The 21,923-nt window shown below is 39.6% G+C and overlaps 1 protein-coding gene across 2 annotated transcripts in view; it reads right to left on the bottom strand.

Moving 5' to 3' along the window:
* tgfbr3 (transforming growth factor, beta receptor III) overlaps nucleotides 1-16,277 on the bottom strand; it is a 68,703-nt gene extending 52,426 nt beyond the window's left edge. For both annotated transcript variants that reach the window (XM_005919799.3, XM_005919800.3), the window contains exons 1-2: nucleotides 16,050-16,277; nucleotides 11,390-11,567 (exon numbers count right to left, since the gene is read on the bottom strand). In XM_005919799.3, the coding sequence (XP_005919861.1) occupies nucleotides 11,390-11,450 (61 nt within the window). In that variant the 5' untranslated portion in view covers nucleotides 11,451-11,567; nucleotides 16,050-16,277. The remainder of the gene's footprint in view (nucleotides 1-11,389; nucleotides 11,568-16,049) is intronic.
* Nucleotides 16,278-21,923: the final 5,646 nt, after the last annotated feature.

Raw genomic sequence — 21,923 nt, 5'->3', positions numbered from 1 at the left:
TCACATAATGTTATCGCTATCAGATCTAAATCTGGTTGCAACACATTTATTTCATCTATAAAACATATACAGTTGGGTATACTATGAACAAGAGAACTAATTTCTCACAATGCCATCTTGAGATAACATACATGTATAGCCACATGTATATCATAGAGGCTGTCTGGGCATTGTACTGAATTTTTTCACATTATGCAACGTATTGTAACTTGTAGTGACTAATTAGTTACCCAGAGCGTCACAGTGTTGAAATCATGACTACGTTTGATAGCAAGGTGATTGCACAGGTCACCAGATAGGAGACAACCTTTCTGCAAACAGTAGACCTAGACTGACTGCAGTAACCTTCAGAGAGATCTTCGAAGGTTTGCAAATAATTGCTATCTAATTTATAAATGCAGACAGATTGCCAACATGTTCCCATCAGTCTGAGTAAGTGTTTGTTAATGAGCACACTTGAGGGCACTTTACTCAACTGGCTGCCAGCTAGTTGTATGCTAGTTCATAGTCCTATAAAGCACGCCAGTTGGTGAGCAAAAATGTAATGTCAAACTGTTAAATTTGAATTTTTGTCTACATAGACATCAACAGATATGTGATGTTCGATGATTCATCGCAGTTAATTGCTGTATTATCGGAAACACATTGAATTTAATTGCCAACATGACCTCAATCAAATTGCAGACTGATACCTGACTGTCGTACGATAGCATTTATGCAAGGCTTTAGAGACAATTTTAGTATGCTTGATAATCTCATTTTTTAGCAAACAAACAGTTAAAGTAAGACTTGGTCTTATTCTGTAAAATAGATACTGACAGAGCTGAACTCTTAAAGAATAATTTGCAGATGAAAAAGATGCTAAATCGCAATATATGTTATTGCAATACTCAGCACATTGGAAAATGCTAAAAATCAAAATAACATCGTTTCGACTGTGTGTATAATGTCGTGATAATATCGTATCGTGGCGTGTCTGGTGATTCTAATGTCCAGGATGATGATTTCAAATGTTTATCCAAACAACCCTAAGCTAAAAAAGGCAGGTTGCTAATGATGTTTGCTCCTTTAATGACCAATTTATTCATGTAGACAAACTTCTTCTGTCATAGTCCCTGTGGCTGTCTGGCTGACTCATTAAGGCTACATGTGTTATTGTTTTTGTTTCGCTCTCGCTCTCTCTCCTGCCTCCTCCCCTGCCTAGGCGGAGCTCACCACAAGCTCCTGCATTTGGCCACACACCTGCAGGCAATTACACACCTGAGGCTCACCATCCAGCAGTTTCGTGGGCACTACTTAAGGTGGTGGCTCAGAGCTTCTCATCGTCGGACTGTTGTACAGACTCACGTTAGTGTAAGCCTGGCTTTGACTTTCTGTTTGTAAATAGATTTCCCTGGGCCCGTCCCTTGAGCCTTTCTTGAATTCCCGAGCGTGAGTGTTTGACTGAGCAGTGTGGCGAGTTTTTGCGTGGAGCGTGTTGGAGTACGAGAGCGGAACGAGTGTGCGTGTGTGGAGCGTGGAGCACCGAGCGAGTGAAGAGACCCTTCCCTTGGATCCCCGGGCCACTGATCTTTCCCCACACTTTGTATATAGTTTACTTGGTGTTTGTAAATAAAAGACTGTTCATTTCAATCTTTCCGTCTGCACTTGAGTCCGTTCAGTCAGCCCAGACACGGTCAAGATTGTGAAACATGTATATGAATTTTTACAATTAGAAAACTACCCCCTGTGAGTGGTGCATCTGACGTCACAGCCCTCTTCTACCATACAAAGAAATATACGCCCCCGTTTCCACAGAATGCACTTTGTTGCTTTCCACAGCATGGCACTGAGCCAACCACTTGGGTACAGGAAGTGATGTCAGTCTGTGTGCCAGTTAGGGACAAATCTGATATTCCCACAAAGCCATTTCCAAAGATAAACATACAGAACCGTTCCCCTGTGTGTGTACACATCCTCATTCAGTTCCCAGTATTTCTTCAACAATTCTGACTGTGTTTCTTCAAATGCAAAAGTAAGGCAGCAGCACTGCAACACACACATTCACTACACAGATAGACAAAAGAGCCGTGGAATAATGTTAAGAAAAAGCCAAGTTAATTAAAATGTATGAAGAAGCATAGAGGTGTATCTTTGAGATATGCCAGTTCCCCTGGGAATGGGATTAAATGAATTGTTATATCTTTCCTTCTTACTGCAGGGCATAATTCCCATGGACCATGAACCTTAAAAACCAGTTTAGAGAACATAATATTCTACCCGCTTTTGTTTTCCTAAGGGGGTTTGGATTAAAGAATCACTAGCTCTGTAGTGTTGACATAAGCACAGCCCACTCACCCCTGAACCTTGAGCCACTACTACAGGAAGTGAGTAAAGCCTTTCATAAGGGTAGTGTAAGTTCACTTCACCGGCAGTCCTATGAAAAGGATTTATCTCTGGACTGTAAAACTTGGAGGCATGAGAGGAGGAAGCTGGAATGGGATGAAGAGAGGAGGGGCAGGGGTGAGCCTGAACGCCATTAGGGAAGTCATAAACTTCGCCATCAAAGTGTGAAGTCTGAAGTTAGATATCCCACAAATCTGTCTGTAACTCAATATCACCCAAACAGTCTTTATTGGTAGATTCATCTCTGCAGCTGGCATACAGTAGAAAACACAGCTAAATCAGACACTCATTTCACTGGATTATATTTTATCTACTGTTTGAAGGGAGTAAGGATATGCAAGCTTCTTTTAGTTCCTAAGTATGTTAACAGGTGTTGAGATAATAAATTAACTTCCTTTGGATGTAAACTTCGACGCTGAAAGGCAAGTATGGTCCTATCATTTTGAAGGTGTATGTTCAAGAGTGGCCAAATAAAGGCAAACTTACTTTAAACCAGATCAATACTTACTGCTAGCGCCATTTTTAACTTAAGTACACTTAAGTTAAAGTGTACTTAAATAATGTTACAAAGGGCTAAACAATAAGAAACTTCAATAAGTGAAAAATGAATTTCATAGAGTAAAAATTATTTTAATATAAACAGGAAAAAACAAATACTGCATATTAAAAATAGGTTGCAGTAAAAAATAGTTTTTGCAAAGAGATGTCGAGTTCAACTGCCTGCGATCTTCAGGCAGAGAATTCCACAGTCGTCGGGCCTGAACTGCAAAGAACACCTTTAATGGCCAAACGACTCTTTGGGGCTGCTAACATGCGTCAGGCAGTAACCAGTGTTCATATGCCGTAATCACTTCTGTCTCTTCAAATGACCCCAAACTGACTCAAAGCAGTTTATATCAAGACCCAACATGGTGAAGGACTTCTTTGTTTTTGTCACTCAAGACGGTTCTTTTTTAGTGTTGCTGTATTTTTAAGACAAGTGTCTTGTGGTGGAATGAATGCAGACTTAATCAGATGACTCCCCGAAGGCATCTGTACGTTGCATAACGATCTAAACAGCATAATATAAGACGTCAATCTACCAAATAATTACAGAGAAAGAAATGGGTTCAGGTAAGTGACTGATTTGACTGGTCCTTCTAGAAACAAGTTTTGCCACTTGGCCACCGCTTTAACAGTTAATACAACCATGTATCTAATTAATGAGGAGGGAGCCTAAACTTGAATTTCAGTAGTGATTGGCATATAAAAACAGTTTAGACCTGATGCAAACTTCTCCAAAAGTTTGGTGAGTATGCCCAAAAATAAGATTTACAATGTTTTCCCACTGCAGGTTATACTTCTACATATAACATATCTACAAACATACAAACATAGACGGCATTAGAGGTTTATAAGCAGCTCGAACCAGACTGCCAGCATCATGAGCATATTTGGATAATCCCACCAGAATTCTTAACAAAATATTCTAATTCACATTATAGATACCGTAAGTCTGTCACCACACAGCTGAACCTGTTGAAACCTGAAACCTCTACTGCACTATGCATCAGCACAGCAACATAAATGGATAACATTTTTCACAGTTGGGTTGCTGATTAGCTTTTTGGGGGCAGGATTGTTTTATTCAGGATTCTTTAAATTATGAATAGAAGGATTTCTCTTAGCTATTTTCTGATATATCAGAATCATCATTTCTAATGACCAATAGATGTAAAAAGTAAAGAAGAGATGAGAGAAACACTCTTTAATAATGTTATGGGTGTTGATGTTGCAAAGTTTGGTCATGTTTAAGTTAGAAGGTTTTTCTTTGTAAATGCAGATCTGAAAAGATACTTAACAGCTTAGTGTAGCTATGATTTATGTAGTATATAACATACTAGGTACTGATAGTGAGACTGGTCATTATTCATCAGCCCTGACAGATGTAGGAGGCTCATGTTGGTAAGTGATCAAAAAAAACCAAAAAAACATGACCACTTACAAGCAGCATATGAAGTCACAGGCAAGCAGGCAAGATGGAAGCGGGTACATTTCTGCCTACCTCTCCATGCAGGCATAAATCAGAGGTCTTTGAAGAGATGGAAGACAAGGCTAATTCCCAGAGGAACACAGGAGCCACTGTGTAAAGTGAGACAGCTGGGAGAGACCGAGCATATGACTAAAGACTGGCTGTGCTACCACTGTATGTCTTTACTGATGGGTGCTGACATGTGCTGTCTGGACCTATAACATCAAAGCAAATAAGTTGTCAACTCAATCAAGAAACAAGAAGTGGCTTTTCATATATATTTAAAGAAGTTGTGAATTTTCCAACTCTGGGACTAATGTAGGCTAGCTTACCGTATCTTTAATAGATAACATCAGCTGAGAATTATACACAAAATAATACAGTAACAGTAAAGAACAAAAATGCAAGAAGGAAGGGTCCTATAATGCTATAACAACAGCAACACAAGCACTGCTACAGTCTGTTACACTGAAATACCATAAGTGGCGTGCAACAGCCATCAGCCAACCCAGCACAAATCAGTTCTCAGCAGTACTGAAACTAACCAAGCAGTACAGCAGTTACCATGCAATGGAGAGAAATGTCTGTCTTGCAGCTCCAAGGGCAGCTTTCTCATCAATCATAGATGCCTTCAAAAGCCGAGTTTTTGACAACAGCTCGGCGGGGGTTTGGGAGCAGCCACATCGTCTGCATTCACAAAGATTTAGACGTAGTTGTGGAAGCAGAGAGGTGTGCCCTGGGGTCTTTCTTCTTGTCCCACTAGATATCAGACTCGTTTCATTTGTGCTGGATCATCTGCTTTGCCAGAACTCTCAATGTAAAGTATTTAATACAATCCACCCAACAGATTTAATAAAAAAAAATAAATCTGGCAGATTGACTGGGGATCAAGTGGAGATGAAATGTTTAAGTTAAAGTGCAGTGTTTTAGTTTAATAACCGCAATGTCCCCGTTATACAAAGAGACAACATTCTAAAAATAATTTTGATATAAAAATCAAAATTTGAAAGAGTGTGTTAAATAGACTATAGACAAAAAAGGAAAAACTGGGAGCCGGCATGCTGATCAGGATCACAAGGAAAGTGTTTCTAGGTATCAAGATGAGCCATCCTTAGCCTCCTCAATCTGACATCTGAATTTACATAGGCACACACCCTTACTTACCCGTTAAAATCATAAGTCTTGCCTAGTTAGGCATATTTGGAGGGGAATTTGCCAAAGCAATTAATAACAAGGAACTTGTTTAATCAATCATATAGCAGCCCAAAAATGTCTTTGTTCTTGTGATATTTTATAGAACTATCATCACTCATATGTGATAACAGGGGCTTTTGAGAAGCAGCAGGCTGCCATCAACAGAAGGCAAAGGCTGAAACAATGCTGGTCCTTTGTGCCAGTAAGTAAGTCCAGTGCAAGAGAGCCAAAGAGGTGGAAAGGGCAAGTCAGACGGCATTTTCACACACACTGGAAGAGACTACATTCCACTGGGCTTCTTCAACTTTACAAAGGGGAGGGCAAAGAAGAAAAATGACTTGTCAAGTGCCATGTTGTCTCATGTATTAACATGCACAAAGGAGGCTTGGGAGGGCCTCTTAACTGGACAGTTAAAAAACAGAAAGTGTGATGAATAATTGGCCAGTTAGAGAAGACCACAGACAATGAATAAGCAAAGAAGATTTTCAACAAATAAATCAATAATCATGCAGCTGAAATGAGCTCCAGCCTCCCTGTGATCTTGAATTGGATAAGCAGAAGAAATCTTAGGATTTTTTTTCTTGTTTTCTGTTTTGCAGATGCACTATTACAGTGCTTTTTAAGTGTATAACAGCTCACTACAAGCTACTTCAGAACTACTTTCTCTGTCAAATTCTGAAAATCAAGTGGAAAGCATGTGTTTTTGATCTATAGCACGGATCAAGCTCTGAAGGTCTTACTGTCATTTTTTGGAAGTCACCCCTGTTTTCCAAGGGATTATTCCAAAACTGCGACATGGTCTTTCATCAGGACTCATCTGGTGGAAAAGGAGTGGGGAAGGTGAGGCCCCAGGAGGGGTGAGTCTGTTGAAAGACACAACCTGGAGGCCTTCACCTTGCATCCCATATCAGGATTTTTTGAGTCATACGCCCAAATTTGGCATCTTTGCAAAGTGATGAAACTGCACTTAATAAAAAAAAGACACCTCAAGCAATATAATGTGATAGCCCAAAATATTTTTTCTTGCTGCTTCCGTAGGTTATCAGAACAGAGGGAGTCCAATTTTTTACTATTACGCTCTCATTCTTCAATGAAGTCACACTCCACATAACTTTCTTACTCTTACTCTCCAGATTTTTTTTCTTTTTTTTTTTTTTTTCCACGGGGCTGTTAAACACAATGGAAAGCGCACGATCACCCCAGCTGTCTCCCATTACTGGCTCTGACCAAAATTATTTACACGCCTGCTTACTGGAACTATGGAGCGAGTGAGAGCAAGAGAGGGGAAGAGAGAGGGTTGGGGGCGGGATTTGGTCGACTCCTTCAGATTTACGTAAGCATCCTCTTAACAGGATGCTGATAAGAAATGACAGACATAGAAGATCTTGTGTCTGTAGAAACTTGTCTGCTGCACTTCACTTAGGCACTCTTCCATGTGTTGGTGAGAGTCTGCTTTCAAAAAAGCTAGTATATGAGTTAGTAAATCAAACTAAATACTCCACCAATCACTTTACACACTTTACACTGTTAATTAAACTGGGTAATACTGCGGTTCCCTTCATTCATAAGTAAAAGCTATAAACACACAGGGCCGCAATGACTGCCTCCTACTTGACAGCACTGTTAAGATAAAGGCTTCACCATGGGGGAGAGCAGATCTGTAATTAGACAGACTCAGGACACCCGTTGCTATGTAAACATCCCAACCACTCAGCGTAGCAGCACACTGCCTCTGCGCTGCGCTGCTCCGGCTCCTCGCATGAATCACTGGGCCACATCTGGTTTAGCATGCTGGAAGGGACTTTGTCGGTTTGGCACGCCGTGCGTGTGTGGAGTGTGTCGATTTGGACCAGACGACCCACGGCTGCGCTTACTTCTCTCCTCCCCCTGGCTACCCCACCTCTCAGATTACAGCGGTTGCACAATGCTCTCTGGCAGTCCTGACTCTTGCTGGCCCTAAGAAAGCACCGTGGATACACAGACAAACCTTTTGCTCAACTGTGGAGAGAAAGAAAAGTTACAACCACTTTTGGCACCGCAGTGACTCGCGTCTGCCAGCAGTATAGAAAAATGCAGACTGAGAGAAGTTGTTTACTCGAATGTAAAGCTGAAAGCGAACATATGCACTCTGAATATGAGCACGGCTCCAAATTCTCTCTCGTTTTGTTTAACAGTCTACAATGAATCGCTGGAGACAAATTTGCACTAGTAGCTTGGTCATCCATCAAGCCACCTCATAAGTAAAATCAGGATAGACAATAAGAGAGAAAATGCTTTTGCACTCAATAACGCTGGTGTGTTTTTCAGTTAGCCAACACCCCGGCCTTGTGCCTCCAATGTAACCAGCATCCTGCCGGAGCTGTTTTTGGCAACTGTCTCAAATTAATATCTGGCGTGGCTCCTGAAAGACTTTATTTCACTGTAAAATCCACAGTCAGCCCCAATGTCCCTAATATATCCTTCACAAAGTTACCATTATGGCATGCTTAGGAGACGCAACCGCAAAATGGCAGCGATCATATTGAGGGAGAAAAAAAAACAACAACTTATAAACAGCAGAGTGAAGCAGCAGAGCACAGAATTGAAATATGGACATCAAGGTGCTCTCAGTCTGACTTTTAAGAGTTATGGGAGGCTCAGAACCTGGATTGCATTACGCTGAAAGAAGACTCATTGCAGACTAATCTAAACATTACGTAAGAGCACTCCTGACAAGTTTAAGGGCAGATGTGACTGTTTACACAGATGCTGTGCGATAGTAGGAATAGACAGTAAAAGAGAGAGAGGTGAAAGAAAGAGGCTGATGTGGTGTGGAGTGTCCGTGATGTGGTTTGGAGTAAAGAAAAACTGATAAGCTTCTCAGTGGCAGTTTTTAAAAATATTTGGCAGAAAGCAAAAAGGATAATGTTCTGAATGTGCTATTTGGCATACATTTTCCCTTAAATGATAGAAAACAACCCCCCCAAAAAACAAATCATTTGCCAGTAAATCAGTGAATACAGTCATTGCCAATACTCTTTGGAGGAAAGGGCATTTGGTTGTCAAACTGTAAATATCTGTCCCTTGTGACTTAGTATAACAATGCGTCTTGCCGTGTGAGGAAGAATTTAGAGGAAAACTTCGTATGGGACTTCATTGTGTTGGAGATCCTGGCATTGTGGCAGAAATTATGTTTGCTCTGCCCACAACACATATTCACTAACTTGCTATTGTCTGAGTAAGAGTCAGCTCTCTGGAGTGCGGTTCAAGCCCCCAGAGAATAAGAGAAGAACTTTTACAATAATTACCTATGGCGGCAATCAGACTGAAACTATGAAAAATGCGAACCACACATTATTCCTGTGCTGCCACAGAAAAACAAAACGGGATACTGCAGTCTAAATCTGGAGTGAGTTCAAGTCGAGAGCCGTACATTGTGAAACTGCTTTCTGTAAACAGGACATCTTACATTCTAAAAAAGAGACCAAACAGAATGAACACTTGAATCTGAATATGGTTTGTGCTCCTTTCAAGTCAGTGTGACAGGTTTGTCCTCAAACTGTAGGGCTAAGTGTCAGGATGGGGTCAGTACACTATGGGATTTGTTCAATTTACCAAACAAAGAAACCCACAGTTGAACTTTGCAGCCAGTGTAGATGTAAAAGCAACGAAAGTTCCTCTAATTACCTCTCATGGCCAACTCCACAACTACTTGAAACTCCACCCACTTCTAGTCAACACAGATGTGGCCACAATCGCCGACTACTCACCCGAAACAGAACATCAACAATTTTCCCAACAACTTTCAAGGGACTGGCATGAAATTTGGTACAGATAATACTGGACCAGAGGTTTTTAGTTTAACGCTATTAGGATTATTTTATTCCCTTGAATTTCTACGCATATGCAGTTTTCTTGTATCCTATTTGGATATTGAGGGAAAAAAGTGGTGCAAATATTCATGGCACTTTATCTTCATTAATAAAGATAAATCGTGATGGATCTGGGTCTGGAAATAGGTTGACATTGTTAGGGTTTTAGCGAAATTCCAAGAAACTCATTCTAGTATTTCTCTACATTTTACAAACTAATTGGCACAAAATCTGCTGAAGACATTCATGCTCCCCAGAGGAAGATCCATGCTGGATTAGATTTTTTTTTTTTTAAATTTGGTCTATAAAATCTTTAAAATATTTTGGTTTTCAGTGTGATGCTTTAAAAAGTTACTGGCTACCAGTTGCTAAATTTCATTCATTCCAATTTCTCCACACCTGTGAAACTGACAAGTTTTTATGCTTCCAAGGGGATTTATTCTGATGTCTCCATAGATCCATGCATCCATCCTTTGCCATCCAGGTCTGGTCCAGACAGCAGTCTAAAAAGAGATTCCTACACCACTCTCCAGCTCTTCTGGAGAAACACTGAGTCATTACCAAGAGATAACATCTCTACAGAGATTTAATCTCTCCAGCATGCCCTTGCTCTTCCCTGGGACTCCTCCCAGTTGGCCATGATCAGAACACCACATCTAGGAATTGTCCAGGAGACATCACCACCAGCAGATGCTTTTTTAGGTGAGAATAAAATCATCACAGGCATTCTTGCCCCCTCATGATGTACTCTATATATTTTGCTGATCCTCCTTGAGTATTCATCCATCAATATTCATATGAGACTTTGCTCTGTCTTTAAACAACATGCAGAATGTAGTTTGTTTGTTTGTTTGTTTTTTAAAAAGCAGCAAAAATGCTAAGAGAAGAAGATAAATGTAACCTTTTAATATCAGACTATTATAATTGTCATTGTGCGCATGTTAGCATGATAATGCCTTTTTTTTCCCTTTGTACTGCTCAAGTGTACCAAAGCAAAGTCTCAAAGAACTGATATGACTGCAGAGACTTGACTCTCTGTGTGGCAGAACTGTCTTAGGAAGTCTAAAGGCCGCAGTATACCCACGTTTCAGAGAAACTTGTATTTATACCCATGGTTACGGCACAGGAAGCTGCTGCAGTATTCTCCGAACAATAGGTGTCACCACTCAGATAATATCACAACATAAGGGCTGATATAGGTGGAGAAGAAGTTAAAATGAGAAGCCAAGACTTCGTCGAGTGTTTTTTGCGAAGTTTTTCGACAACCTCTCGAGTTTTCAAAAACTGTCAACCTGTAGCACATACAACCACCTGTGTAGCAGTTTACTTATCTATTTTCTCTCTCTTTGGTTTGTCTGCATCACTGCTGTGAATTACGGAGTACTTGGCAGAATCTGAGTCTCATTCCACCCAATCTGACAGATACACGTAGGCCTGCTGAGTGTTTTGTATTCTCAGATCGAACTTGTCAGCACTTTCTTTAGTATAAATCCCCCTTACTCATGACTCTGACAAGCACTGTCTAGAAAGGCATGCTGGGAGAAGGGTGGAAAATCCCATAGCATAGGCAACATTTTGACACCACAATGTTTCAACACCATAACACCATAAGGAAATTTTGCAAAGTTTGTATGATTACAACAATTCTGAAGCAGAGCCAAACATCCAGAATAATTAATAAGTTCCATCTTCCAAAACCATACTGGAGTTGTTAACGCCGAGCTAAATTATGCACTTTCAAGTAACAAGTAAATTATCAGGGTTTATTTTTGATTATTCATCTCCTCTAACGCTATAAACTAAAATCATGGTTCACAAACTGAAGTATGAAGCAAACTTCGGTTCAGGAGATGTTTTTGCTCTTCAAACAAACAAACACACATATATCTGATAACACCTAGTCTCACACGAAAAGCATAGGAAGTGGCTTGAAATGAAATAAACATACCTGCAGATGCCAGGCAACATATTGCAAGAAGCATCAAGGGAATATGGGACCTTGTAGCCATTTTATTATTCTGCAGATTCCAGTATGATAAAAGTGGATGAACTGGCCGTTCTTCAGCGTCTCACAAAGGTTTCCCTTCTTGAGAATGGGTCTGCAGAAAGCCACGTTCAGGCTCCAGCTGCAAGTGAACAAAAATAAAAGATGTCAACCAGAAGAAGCAGGTTCAATTAAAGCATTTACAAACAGCAGGGAACTGGGCTCTGCTTAATATACAGCGTGGGAGTGATGAGATGAGACAAGAAGAGAGGCACTTAGGAGACCAGGGGATTAATCTGGGAGGGTTAATTGGAGGTTATGCATGCTTCAAAGGACCAGGCTGCACACACCTTCCAAGCCTGTTAGAGTGTGCAAGTAGTTTGGGATGGATGACTGACTTGCTGGGTGTTAACAGTCCAGAACATGCCACAGGTTATTAACACACTTTAATTTAAAGACTCAGGAAACTCTAGTGGGGTCTTGAGTAAGCAGCTTAGTACCACCGCACTAATTACCATGACCCTGACTGAAGCTTTAACTTAATCTAAGTGTAAAGAGTGACGGCTATGACAAGGGGGAAAATGAAATTCATGTACATTTATAAACAAAGAATATCCAGAATTTTACAGAGTTTCTCTCAGAAAGTGGCAGAAGGAAAAATCCTAATCGTCTTGCATAGAAAGGAAAAGGGTGTAAAATTTAATTATGAAAGTGATTTTTGTACAGTGAAAAATTTAATTGTTTTATTCTAGTTGATAAAACTGGAAAAAATATTCTGCCACTATAACCACATTCCCCTTCCTTCCGTGGCAAAGGTGGTGGGGTATGTAAGCAGTGCCAATGACTCAAGAGTGGCGGAAAAAACAAGAAACCAAAACTGATTTCTAGTCTGAATCAATCAAAAAGGTCACCTGTCTAGGTTTCACTTTTCAGTTTAAACAAACCGAACAACGCAAATGCATTTCCCAAGTGTTGAGTGTTGCAAAGCTACAGATGGTTAACATGCAAGTGGATAGATAAGCTTATGAAAGAAAAGGGTAAAAGTAACATCCACTGGCCATATAAGGCTGTCAAAAAGGACTAAGTAGCGTGCAATGTCAGTGTGACTGCTGGCAAAACCACCCCACAGATGTCAGCTACTACCTTTGGGAAAAACCCGTTATAAGACGCTTGCAGCTTAGATGCTTTTTGACAAATATATTTAAACACATCATGAAATGTAGAATCATTATATTTTGTAAATTCTTTTGCAATAATTAAGAATTAATTTTCATTTTTTATTGATTTTGATAAAATCTTTGATTTAGCAGTATAATTGTAATTATACTTGGTCCTTTTTCTTTTTACAGAAAAAATGAATGAGGCAGGAATGATTGAGTCAGGAGTTAGGCTTAGACGAGCAGGTGCTTTTGACCATGAAGTCCATCTTGCAAAAACAACTGTGTGATATCTGCAGCCGCAGACACGGCTATTACAAGTATATTTTAATGCATTTTTATCAAGGTTATAAATTCCAGTATCAGCAGCAGAAAGATGCCTTCAAAACAGTGCATTATAAGAGTCAGACCAGAGAAGCACAGAACAACTTCAGAGCAGCAAAGCAGATAAGGAACACATGGCCATGCTGTTCTTACATTCTGACAAGTATTAATAAAAACAGTACACTGGAACCTAATATATCCAAATGAAAGCAAGCTTTTCCATTTCCAATAATCCAGCTCGTTGTTTTTCAAAGGCTAAATCAAGATTAAAACGTGGACTTCTGAAAGATTTACCATGTTCCGAAGAATCCTTTTAGCTCTTTCTAATTCTCAGTTATTATGTGGGTATGTTCTGTAGATGCAATCAAAACATGTCTCTAGAAAGATATGGTCCGCAGAAAAAGTTGTGCAAATTTCTTCTCTGATTGATGTCTGACTCTTTGTGGCAAGAAAAGTGAAACTGTTGTCATGTTAGAAGTCTTGTAACAAGAACTGCAGGTGCTCACACTTTAAAGGCACTTTCTCTAACTAGTATAGAGCTGTGTGGAAGAAACACATGTGCATCTATATAACCTGTGGTGAGCTATACAGTGTATATAGGAAGTGATGCACAAAGTACTGAGGTGCATCACTCTGCAGTGCAAGCAGCTTGCACAGGACAAAAGGGCCTTTCACTGTGTGGCAGCTGCAAGGGCTGGGAAGTCATTTTGGAACATCATGACAAATATTACACTTTCAGCTTGTCAGTGAGAACCAGAGCGCTCTGTTTGATTTATGCCGCTCCTTGACCTTCATCTCTTCACTGACTAAACAAAGCTAAACTGTGTTGCAATACCTTTTGGGAAGCAAAGACCAAATCAAAGGAGACTTTCTTTACGTAAAACAGTGTGTAGCTCTTTTGATGTATCTATGGTTGGAATCACATTTGCACTGGGTTACAATACTAAGAAAGCTGGTGGTAAAACAGCTTCTAAAAACCTATGTGTAAAAGATTTAGTCATAGCCTTTTAAAGCTGTTTTGGGTTGGAGAAGGTTTTAACTCTATGCTATGGTGATGGTTTTGTTGCAGCAACAACTCAAATCACCTCATGTGACTTCTTCTCAACCCTGACTGTCTAAGCCGAGCAAAGTATTTCCCTCAAAGAGAATCTGGAAAGTACATTATAGCATGCAGACCCCAGACTGAACGTACTGAACATCAGTGAAACCAAGCTGAATACTTGTGGTCAGTTAAGTGTTAAAGGCCTGGCTTATATCTGTGTCATCACGTATGCATACGCTGCAGTTAAGCGATGTCAAGACCCAAGGGCATTTACAGGGTTCTTGTAATCGCAAAGCCATGCGCGAAGAGAGCAATAACACAAAGGCTGAGGTCTGTGTTATATAGTGCATCTTGTGGTGTATGAGTAAGATACTCAGGATTAATACTCATAAGTCATTTTGAAAATCATGTGGTCATATGAGCTTCTGAAAGAACTATAGTGAGCTCTTCTGCACTTTCAGTGTCTATGGACTGTCACGAGACTGCAATTTCAAAGTTGATACCGATACCCCTCAAAAATTAAAGATTGTCTTAAGGTTGTGCAAAACTGTCTGCGATAGTTTGTACTGTGTTTTTAGTGACATCAAGCTATATTTTTGTTGCTAATCAAATAGAGCTGGTAAAGTAAGCCACAACTGCTTCTGCATAGCAGCTGGCAGACTTTTCTCAGTTTTGATCTGAGACTGTGTTCCCCTGTTAATGTATTAATGTTACAGATAAAAATGTCACAATGTCTAATTTTCCCCTTAGACAGTATCAGGGTTTATCCTGCATTGAAATGGGCCTTTGGTGGGTGGCATGTAAACACAATCGGTTGGCACAGAGTAAAAGCAATAACTCTGTTTTACTATAATTAATGAATTTTCAGCCACTTGGTTAACAAAAACTTTAACAGACTTGAATATTCTATCAACAAAACATTTTAAAAACATATTTTTATGACAGCACTGGCGATCTTGTCTCCAGACTGGTCGTAAAACTTAAAAGATGGCTTACAAAATGTTCCATCTATTTATGTAAACATCCATCCATTTTTCCATTTTATTTTCATTAATCCTTATCCAATGTAGCACAGAAGGGGGCTGGAGTCTATGGCAGCCGACACTGAGAGGGAGGGATTGCCAGTCCATCACAGGGTGATAAACAAGCACAGAGAAAGATAAACAAACAATCACACTTATGGACAATTTAGAATCATCAGCCTAAAATAAAAGGCATGTCTGTGAACTGTGAGAAGGAGTCGGAGAGGCCAGAGAGAACCCATGCAAACAGGAGAACATGCAAACTCCTTGCAGACAGGCCCCAGCTAGCCAGAGGGTTCGAACCAGAAACCCTCTTTGTGTGAGGCTAACCGCTTCACCACTGTGCTGTCCAGGTAAAATGCAAATAAAATACCTCATGATTTTGGAGTTTTAACAAATTCATCTATAATAAAAAAAAATTTATATATATATATATATATATATGGTTGCAGTAATATCCCTGAACTCACCATCTGGATGTGTGAAGCTAAAGCAAGCTAAAAGAATAGAGAAAATCTCCTAAGCATGAGTAACCATAACATACAAGTACACCGTGACTGCCACAGTAGTCCTGTCCATTTTAATCCAGTGTAAAGACACGAGTTGACACTCTTAAGTTTTTCTCTAAACTTCTTGCACTGTCAGTCACGTTTGTGCCCACAGAAGCGCGCGGGTGAGAAGAGAAAGCACACCCGTGCGCGCGCGCACACAGTATCGTGCTGTTGTCACTCTGAAGGGAATACTTCACTCAATGTTTACCTGTGCTTTTCTTTAAAGCAGCTTTCTTATGAAACACAACCAAACCAGCAACAAAGAGAATTTAAGCAAGAGCTCTGTGCTGTTAGCCCGTAGCTAACAATCAACAACAGCGGGAGAAAGCAGGAGAGCATGTCAGCGGAATCATGACAGATGTTCTGCTGGAGTTTTGAGCGGCTAAGTACACTGTAACTGTAAACAGCATTTTCAAGGGATTCGCACCCACAGTGCTGCCTGACATTCTTTACATAAACCTTATCTTCTGGACAAAAGCTAAGCGTTATCTGGTCAAAGAATTAGGTCTTGAAAACAAGCGGACATACCATGCAGTCTTCAGAAAATACCCAAGTAAACTTGGTTGAAGTTGAGGTCGCAGCGCTGGATGCGGATATCAAAGTCGTTATTTCGGCTGCACATTCACGCAGTTATTTTTGATGTAGTAGATAAAAAAAATCACAGAGAACAATGTCGACGGGATATTTTATCAGTTTGTGTTCAAACAACCGCACTCGCTCAAAGTTTCTATCAGTTTACTACTATCTGTCTGCCTTTTTACTGAGGGCTTCATCTGGGGGCGGGGCCTGGAGGGAGGAGGCTGAGCTGCTGCGGCAGAGCTTCCCAAAGCAGGGTGCACGGTCTGCTCAGGAGCTCCTGCAGGAGGATCACAAGGTCCTTAAGTGATCGCACATATCTAAGTCCGAATGTGAGAGTGCGTAACTTTAATATCTCAAAAGGACCCTTCAGTCCCATATGAAACATAAAGACTGTAACTGTATAGGCTGTATAGGCTTGCTTCAGGTTAATCTCACCACACAGGCCAACAGAGTGATCCTTATCCACATGGAGGCCTATTATGACAGGTAATACAAATATCTGGTTAACCAAGACTTCTATTTGATATGCACCTTTTGCTGCAGCAAGAGGACTTTGTTTTGAGTCATGAAAATAATTGTGTTGCAAGGTGTTTGGCGGTACGGTGTTTCTGTGTAATCCTTTGGCATCTAATGTCCAGTTTATTAAAAATCTCCATGTATAGGATATTGTGCAATTACAATTTTACAAAATACCATGATTTATAACATATGATATAGTAATAGAACAATCAGACATGTTATGACTGTTAAATCAACCATCATCATCTATATGCTTTAACTAAACTGAGGTCAAACTTTGGCAATATTTATTTAACTGAGACAAACATGGCAGACACTTGGGATTGCAAGCAGATGCAGCTTGCAAGCCCAAGTGGCACTTGGTATTCCAGTGACTTGCTAAAGAACAATAATATTTTTGTGAAAAGACCACTGCTGCAGGAAATCAAGAAGTTGTCGGAATAGTTGTACAGTTCAAATAATGTCTAAATTATCCAATCTGTGTCTGATGTGTATGCTTTTTGGATAGCACGCATCCAAAAAGCATACAAACAGAAAAAGTCACAGTATCGCTGCAACGCGATGTGAGGAATTCACAAGCCATCCAACCTGATTGTACTTTAAGCCAAATCAAAGGAGCTAGTATATAAAAAAAATGCTGTTATGACAGCTGAATTCTATTCTAGCTGCTTTATGTTCAGGACCATTACGCATTTGAATACATTAGCGCCATCATTAATGTTGAAGAACGTCTATGCTTTTCCTACTATTTCCTACTATGTCTGCTGTGAAAAAGACCATATGCACTCAGTTTGGGTTTATTATTTATATAAACACTCTGAAAGTGTAATGGATAGGAAATTACCGTCAGCAGATTGAGAGCAGCAGTGACGGGTTGCACTGCACAGTGTCTGAAATGCCCACTGGGTTAAAGATGCAGTCACTAAACATATCATGAAGTCTCTCACCCCAAAAAAACATAAAGTTGTCTACCTTTTTGAATTAGTTCATTGTCACATGATGATGACTACTTAGCAAAAATTACTGTAATTACTACAGGAAAGACATTAGATGTTCACTGATGGAGTAATTTGTCTGTTTTCTTTGCCTAAAGATAGTGACAAATGAAAGAAAATCCAGTTTTGGGAAGTGTTTTGGGAAAGTATCAGGCTATCAAATTTTCCCAGAACAGCTTTTAGGCCAGCTGACGCAGGACAGATGGCAGGGTAGGTATGGCACATAACTTTCATGCTGATGAAATCATTCAGTGACCGCTCATGGCCTAAGGGCGGAGGCAGTTATCCTCCTACATGTGTTTCATCACAGGGAGTCAAATTCTGTGTTTATTTACAAGGATCCTTCACACTAGGGGGACCAAGGAACCCATTTCACCAAAACAGGCCCCAAAAGCATAACAGAGCCATCAAATCCCATCAGTGCAGAGGTCAAGGTCAAGAGATCAAGTCCTGAGGTTTTACTTTAAATGTGCCATTTGACCGGAGTGAATGTTTTTTATGGTGAATGGGAGATCTGGTGTCACCAGATAGTGATCAAAGACCACCAGAGGCCCTCAAACAAAGACAGTTTAGAGGTTACAGTGTGACTGATGTGATGCCTTTGGGCCTACATACTTTAAATTCTTTTTGTAAAGCAAAATGACAAAAAGAAAAAGAAAAAGAAAACACAAAAAAAACCCTTCTCCACTCTGTGAAATATTGTTTTCCATGTGAAGTAGAGCAAACATATATATACACATATATATACATATATATACACACACACACACACATATATATTTATTTATTTATTTATTTTATCTTTTTGCCTGTCATTGTGATCATCCATCCATCCATCGATTCGCTTCCGCTTATCCTTTTCAGGGTCGCGGGGGGCGCTGGAGCCTATCCCAGCTGTCATAGAGCAAAAGGCAGGGTACACCCTGGACAGGTCGCCAGTCTGTCGCAGGGCTAACACATAGGGACAGACAACCATTCACACTCACATTCACACCTAGTGACAATTTGGATTAATCAATTAACCTATCCCCACAAGCTGCATGTCTTTGGACGGTGGGAGGAAGCCGGGGTACCCGGAGAGAACCCACGCAAACACAGGGAGAACATGCAAACTCCACACAGAAAGACCCCGGCCTGATGGTGGAATCGAACTCAAGACCTTCTTGCTGTGCGGCAACAGTGCTAACCACCGTGCCACCGTGCTGCCCTCATTTCATTAGAAATAAAGATAGCATTCTTATGTATTAGTTTCATATTTATCATCTCGGTCATTTGTATGTTTAAATGTTTTGAAGCGGTTTCTAATATTAGGAAGTTTTTTGTTTTTGTGTTTTTTTTTTTCTTTTACAGCTCTCACAAGAATTTTTTTTGTCACATCCTTTTTATTTCAGCACCCTGCAACCCCCATCACAAGCACTAAACTGTGTGTGGAGCGATTCCTGCGTGTGAAATCTCTCGTACGCTGCTAAACAAACACCGAATTGCTCTGCTGTGATATCAGACTCCCAGCAAAAAGGAGATGCTGTGTGACTTGGTACAACATAAATGTCAGCTTAGTGATTCACCACTAATGAGATGGCACCTGTGACAAGAGGGAAGGAAACTTTTGTTGTGGAAAACACACAAAAACACACTGATGTGCTGCTTTTGAGAGTTGACAAGGAAACGCTCAAAGGGATCAAATTATTTTACATCTCATACATATGCATGTCTCCGTTAAAGTGTTCCACTTTGTTTATTTACACTGTGTTAGGGTTGTGAATACAGCTGAGATGAAGGGGAATAGAAAGTGTAACGGTGCATCAAAGATATGAGCAATCTGAAGCTTCTTCACTTTCCATTAATGTAACTCCCGTTCTTGACTCTTTATTGACCCAGTTGATTGCTCTACCTGTCAAGACCAACCATGCTTTTCACTAATATTGCTCTACTTTGAGTGCCACCAAGTGTCACCGCATGAAATAATAAGTGATCTTGGCTGAATTGCATTACACGCAAAAGAAAAATTACAGTTTTAGACAATCTGGGCTTGAACATGTTCATTTTTGCTGTATTGTTATTTTCTATCACTGCTGTATGTGGTTAATGTATTCTTACAAGTAAATATAAATGACATATACAGACATGTTAAGTAATGGACTACCCATAATACATTAAACTCTTTTGTTCGGCTTCTTTACATGATGTTTCAAGGACACAGACAATGATTTTCTTTTTATACTGGAAGGATCATTTCCTTTTTATGGCAAAGGTAATCTTTCAAAAGACAACAAAAGCAGATTAATGTGTTCAAAGCCAGAATGAAGACAGTAATAAATATATGCAGAATATAAAGTGGTCAAGTTTAAAGCGCAACCTTTTCAATGTCCTTTACAAGGTGGATAAACACAAAAAATAAGTGTCACAAAACACTGTTAGTAGTGAAGTAGAACTACAACACATATGATATCAGTATTTCAGAGTATTGTGCTTTTCCTTTGTTAACGGAACAGCAATGAAGGTTTTATGAAGTGTACTTTCACCTGACAACACACCCCCTCTTTCAAACACACTGCATCTCAGTAGTCAATATTTTCAGCAGTCATCTCAGAAGAACAATTAGACGCCTCCATTGTACAGGTATAGCCACTGTTCTAAAGAGGGTCAAATATTTGCTTCTGTAAGTATTCCAAAAAGACCAAAATCAGATGTACTTTATGCAAGACAAGCCTTTTTTTCTCTGATAATATTTTATCTTGAATTGGGTTGAAACAATATTTTTTTGAATGAAAAGAATAAGTTATTATCACAGCGATAGTCCCCCTTGCTTTGTCCTCGGTTCAGCAATGTTTTTGGACACTCCAAACGTTTGAGCAGGGCAGGGTTGTTATTGGACTGCTGTTGACTTGGATTGCAGTGTGTTATCAGATGGATAGAGTGAAAAGGGATTTTCTGCCCCACATTTTCTCAGTCACACAAAGGCCACAAAAAAAGGCAAAGCCAACGTTAAAGCTTCATTCCAGCTGGCTCTTGGTACAGCACGGTGTCTTTGACTACTGACCAGGACAGCATCTCACATGTTCTCACTTTGATTTCAAATACCTATCAGTAGCAGGAAAGATGAGAGGGCTTACTGTAGAGCACTAGTTTTATGGTAAGACTGGGGGTTTTCTCCTAAATCATTGCAGAAACACATCTGATTTCTATTTAAATGTGGCCTATTGCTTTTAATTCATTTTAAAACCAAACCAAATGCTGCTAGACCATTCCAGACATCTTAAGTTAGATTAATGGTAACAACATATGAAGACAATAATGCAGCAGGTGAACACACAAATCTGCACATGTATTTTTTTTCTCCAAAGTAGTCAGCTGTGAAAGCATAGTAAAAGTCTTCTTGTAATGTTAATTTAACGTAGCTATTAAGCAACCAGACAGATTGGCAGCACCTCTCCCTTCGGGCATGGCCAGTAAACTTACATATGAGATTCTGAAGTCCCTCAATGTGCTCAAAAGTTTAGACTTTCATTTAGTCTGTTGTTTATTCAAAGATTTTAATTATATTCAAATTTTTCCAGGTTATTTTTTTAACTATTTAAATAAAGGTAAACAAAAAAGACATAAGAAATACATTCTGTCAATCTCACATATAGTTTAAAGGTCACTTGGGAAAAAATATTGTTGACCTCTTAGAGATCATCTCATATCTGTTATTAAAAGGCAATACACTTTCATTTTACCAGAGTTGCATTAGAGGTTTCCTTGTAATTTGCAATTTTCTTTAGAAAAACAGAGTTTTGTGGTGATTTCTGTCACTCAGTTTAAATGTGATACACAACAGGAGATTTAGTAGATTTAGTTCAAAGTTTCAAAATGGGAATAAGTATTTCTTATTCCCATTTTGGACTGAAAAATAGGGTGAAAAATAAGAAATTGCATTTTATTTACACAACATAAAGTGTAGCATAATAAAAATATGGATTCTGTTGCCCTCTTATGGATGGTATAGAGCAAGGTAGGGATTTGCTCAGCATGTTTTACTGCTCTTCAGTGAAGGAGTTAGACCATTAAAAATAGTAATACGTGCAGCACAAGCAGAGGTAAGAAAAGTGCCATCCTTTACTAAACCCTGCTCCAGGAACAGGCCATATAGGTTATTAAAAGGCAACCCGACAACATTTTTCAAGGGTTACCAAACACGAGACATTCTCAGCCCAACTACTGAGAATAAAATTAATGTAGCATGGCTATATTTCAACTCTATAGTTTTCAAATGATTTAGAATTAGAACACTTTTAATAAGATCATCATTTCCTGGCTGATTGTTGTC

This window comes from Haplochromis burtoni, unplaced genomic scaffold, assembly GCF_018398535.1.
Source record: "Haplochromis burtoni strain Fernald_Lab_line unplaced genomic scaffold, NCSU_Asbu1 Contig_13, whole genome shotgun sequence".
In the NCBI taxonomy this organism is placed as follows: Eukaryota; Metazoa; Chordata; class Actinopteri; order Cichliformes; family Cichlidae; genus Haplochromis; species Haplochromis burtoni.
Note: the sequence above shows the minus strand (reverse complement) of the source record. Positions and strands in the feature narration are given on the sequence as shown.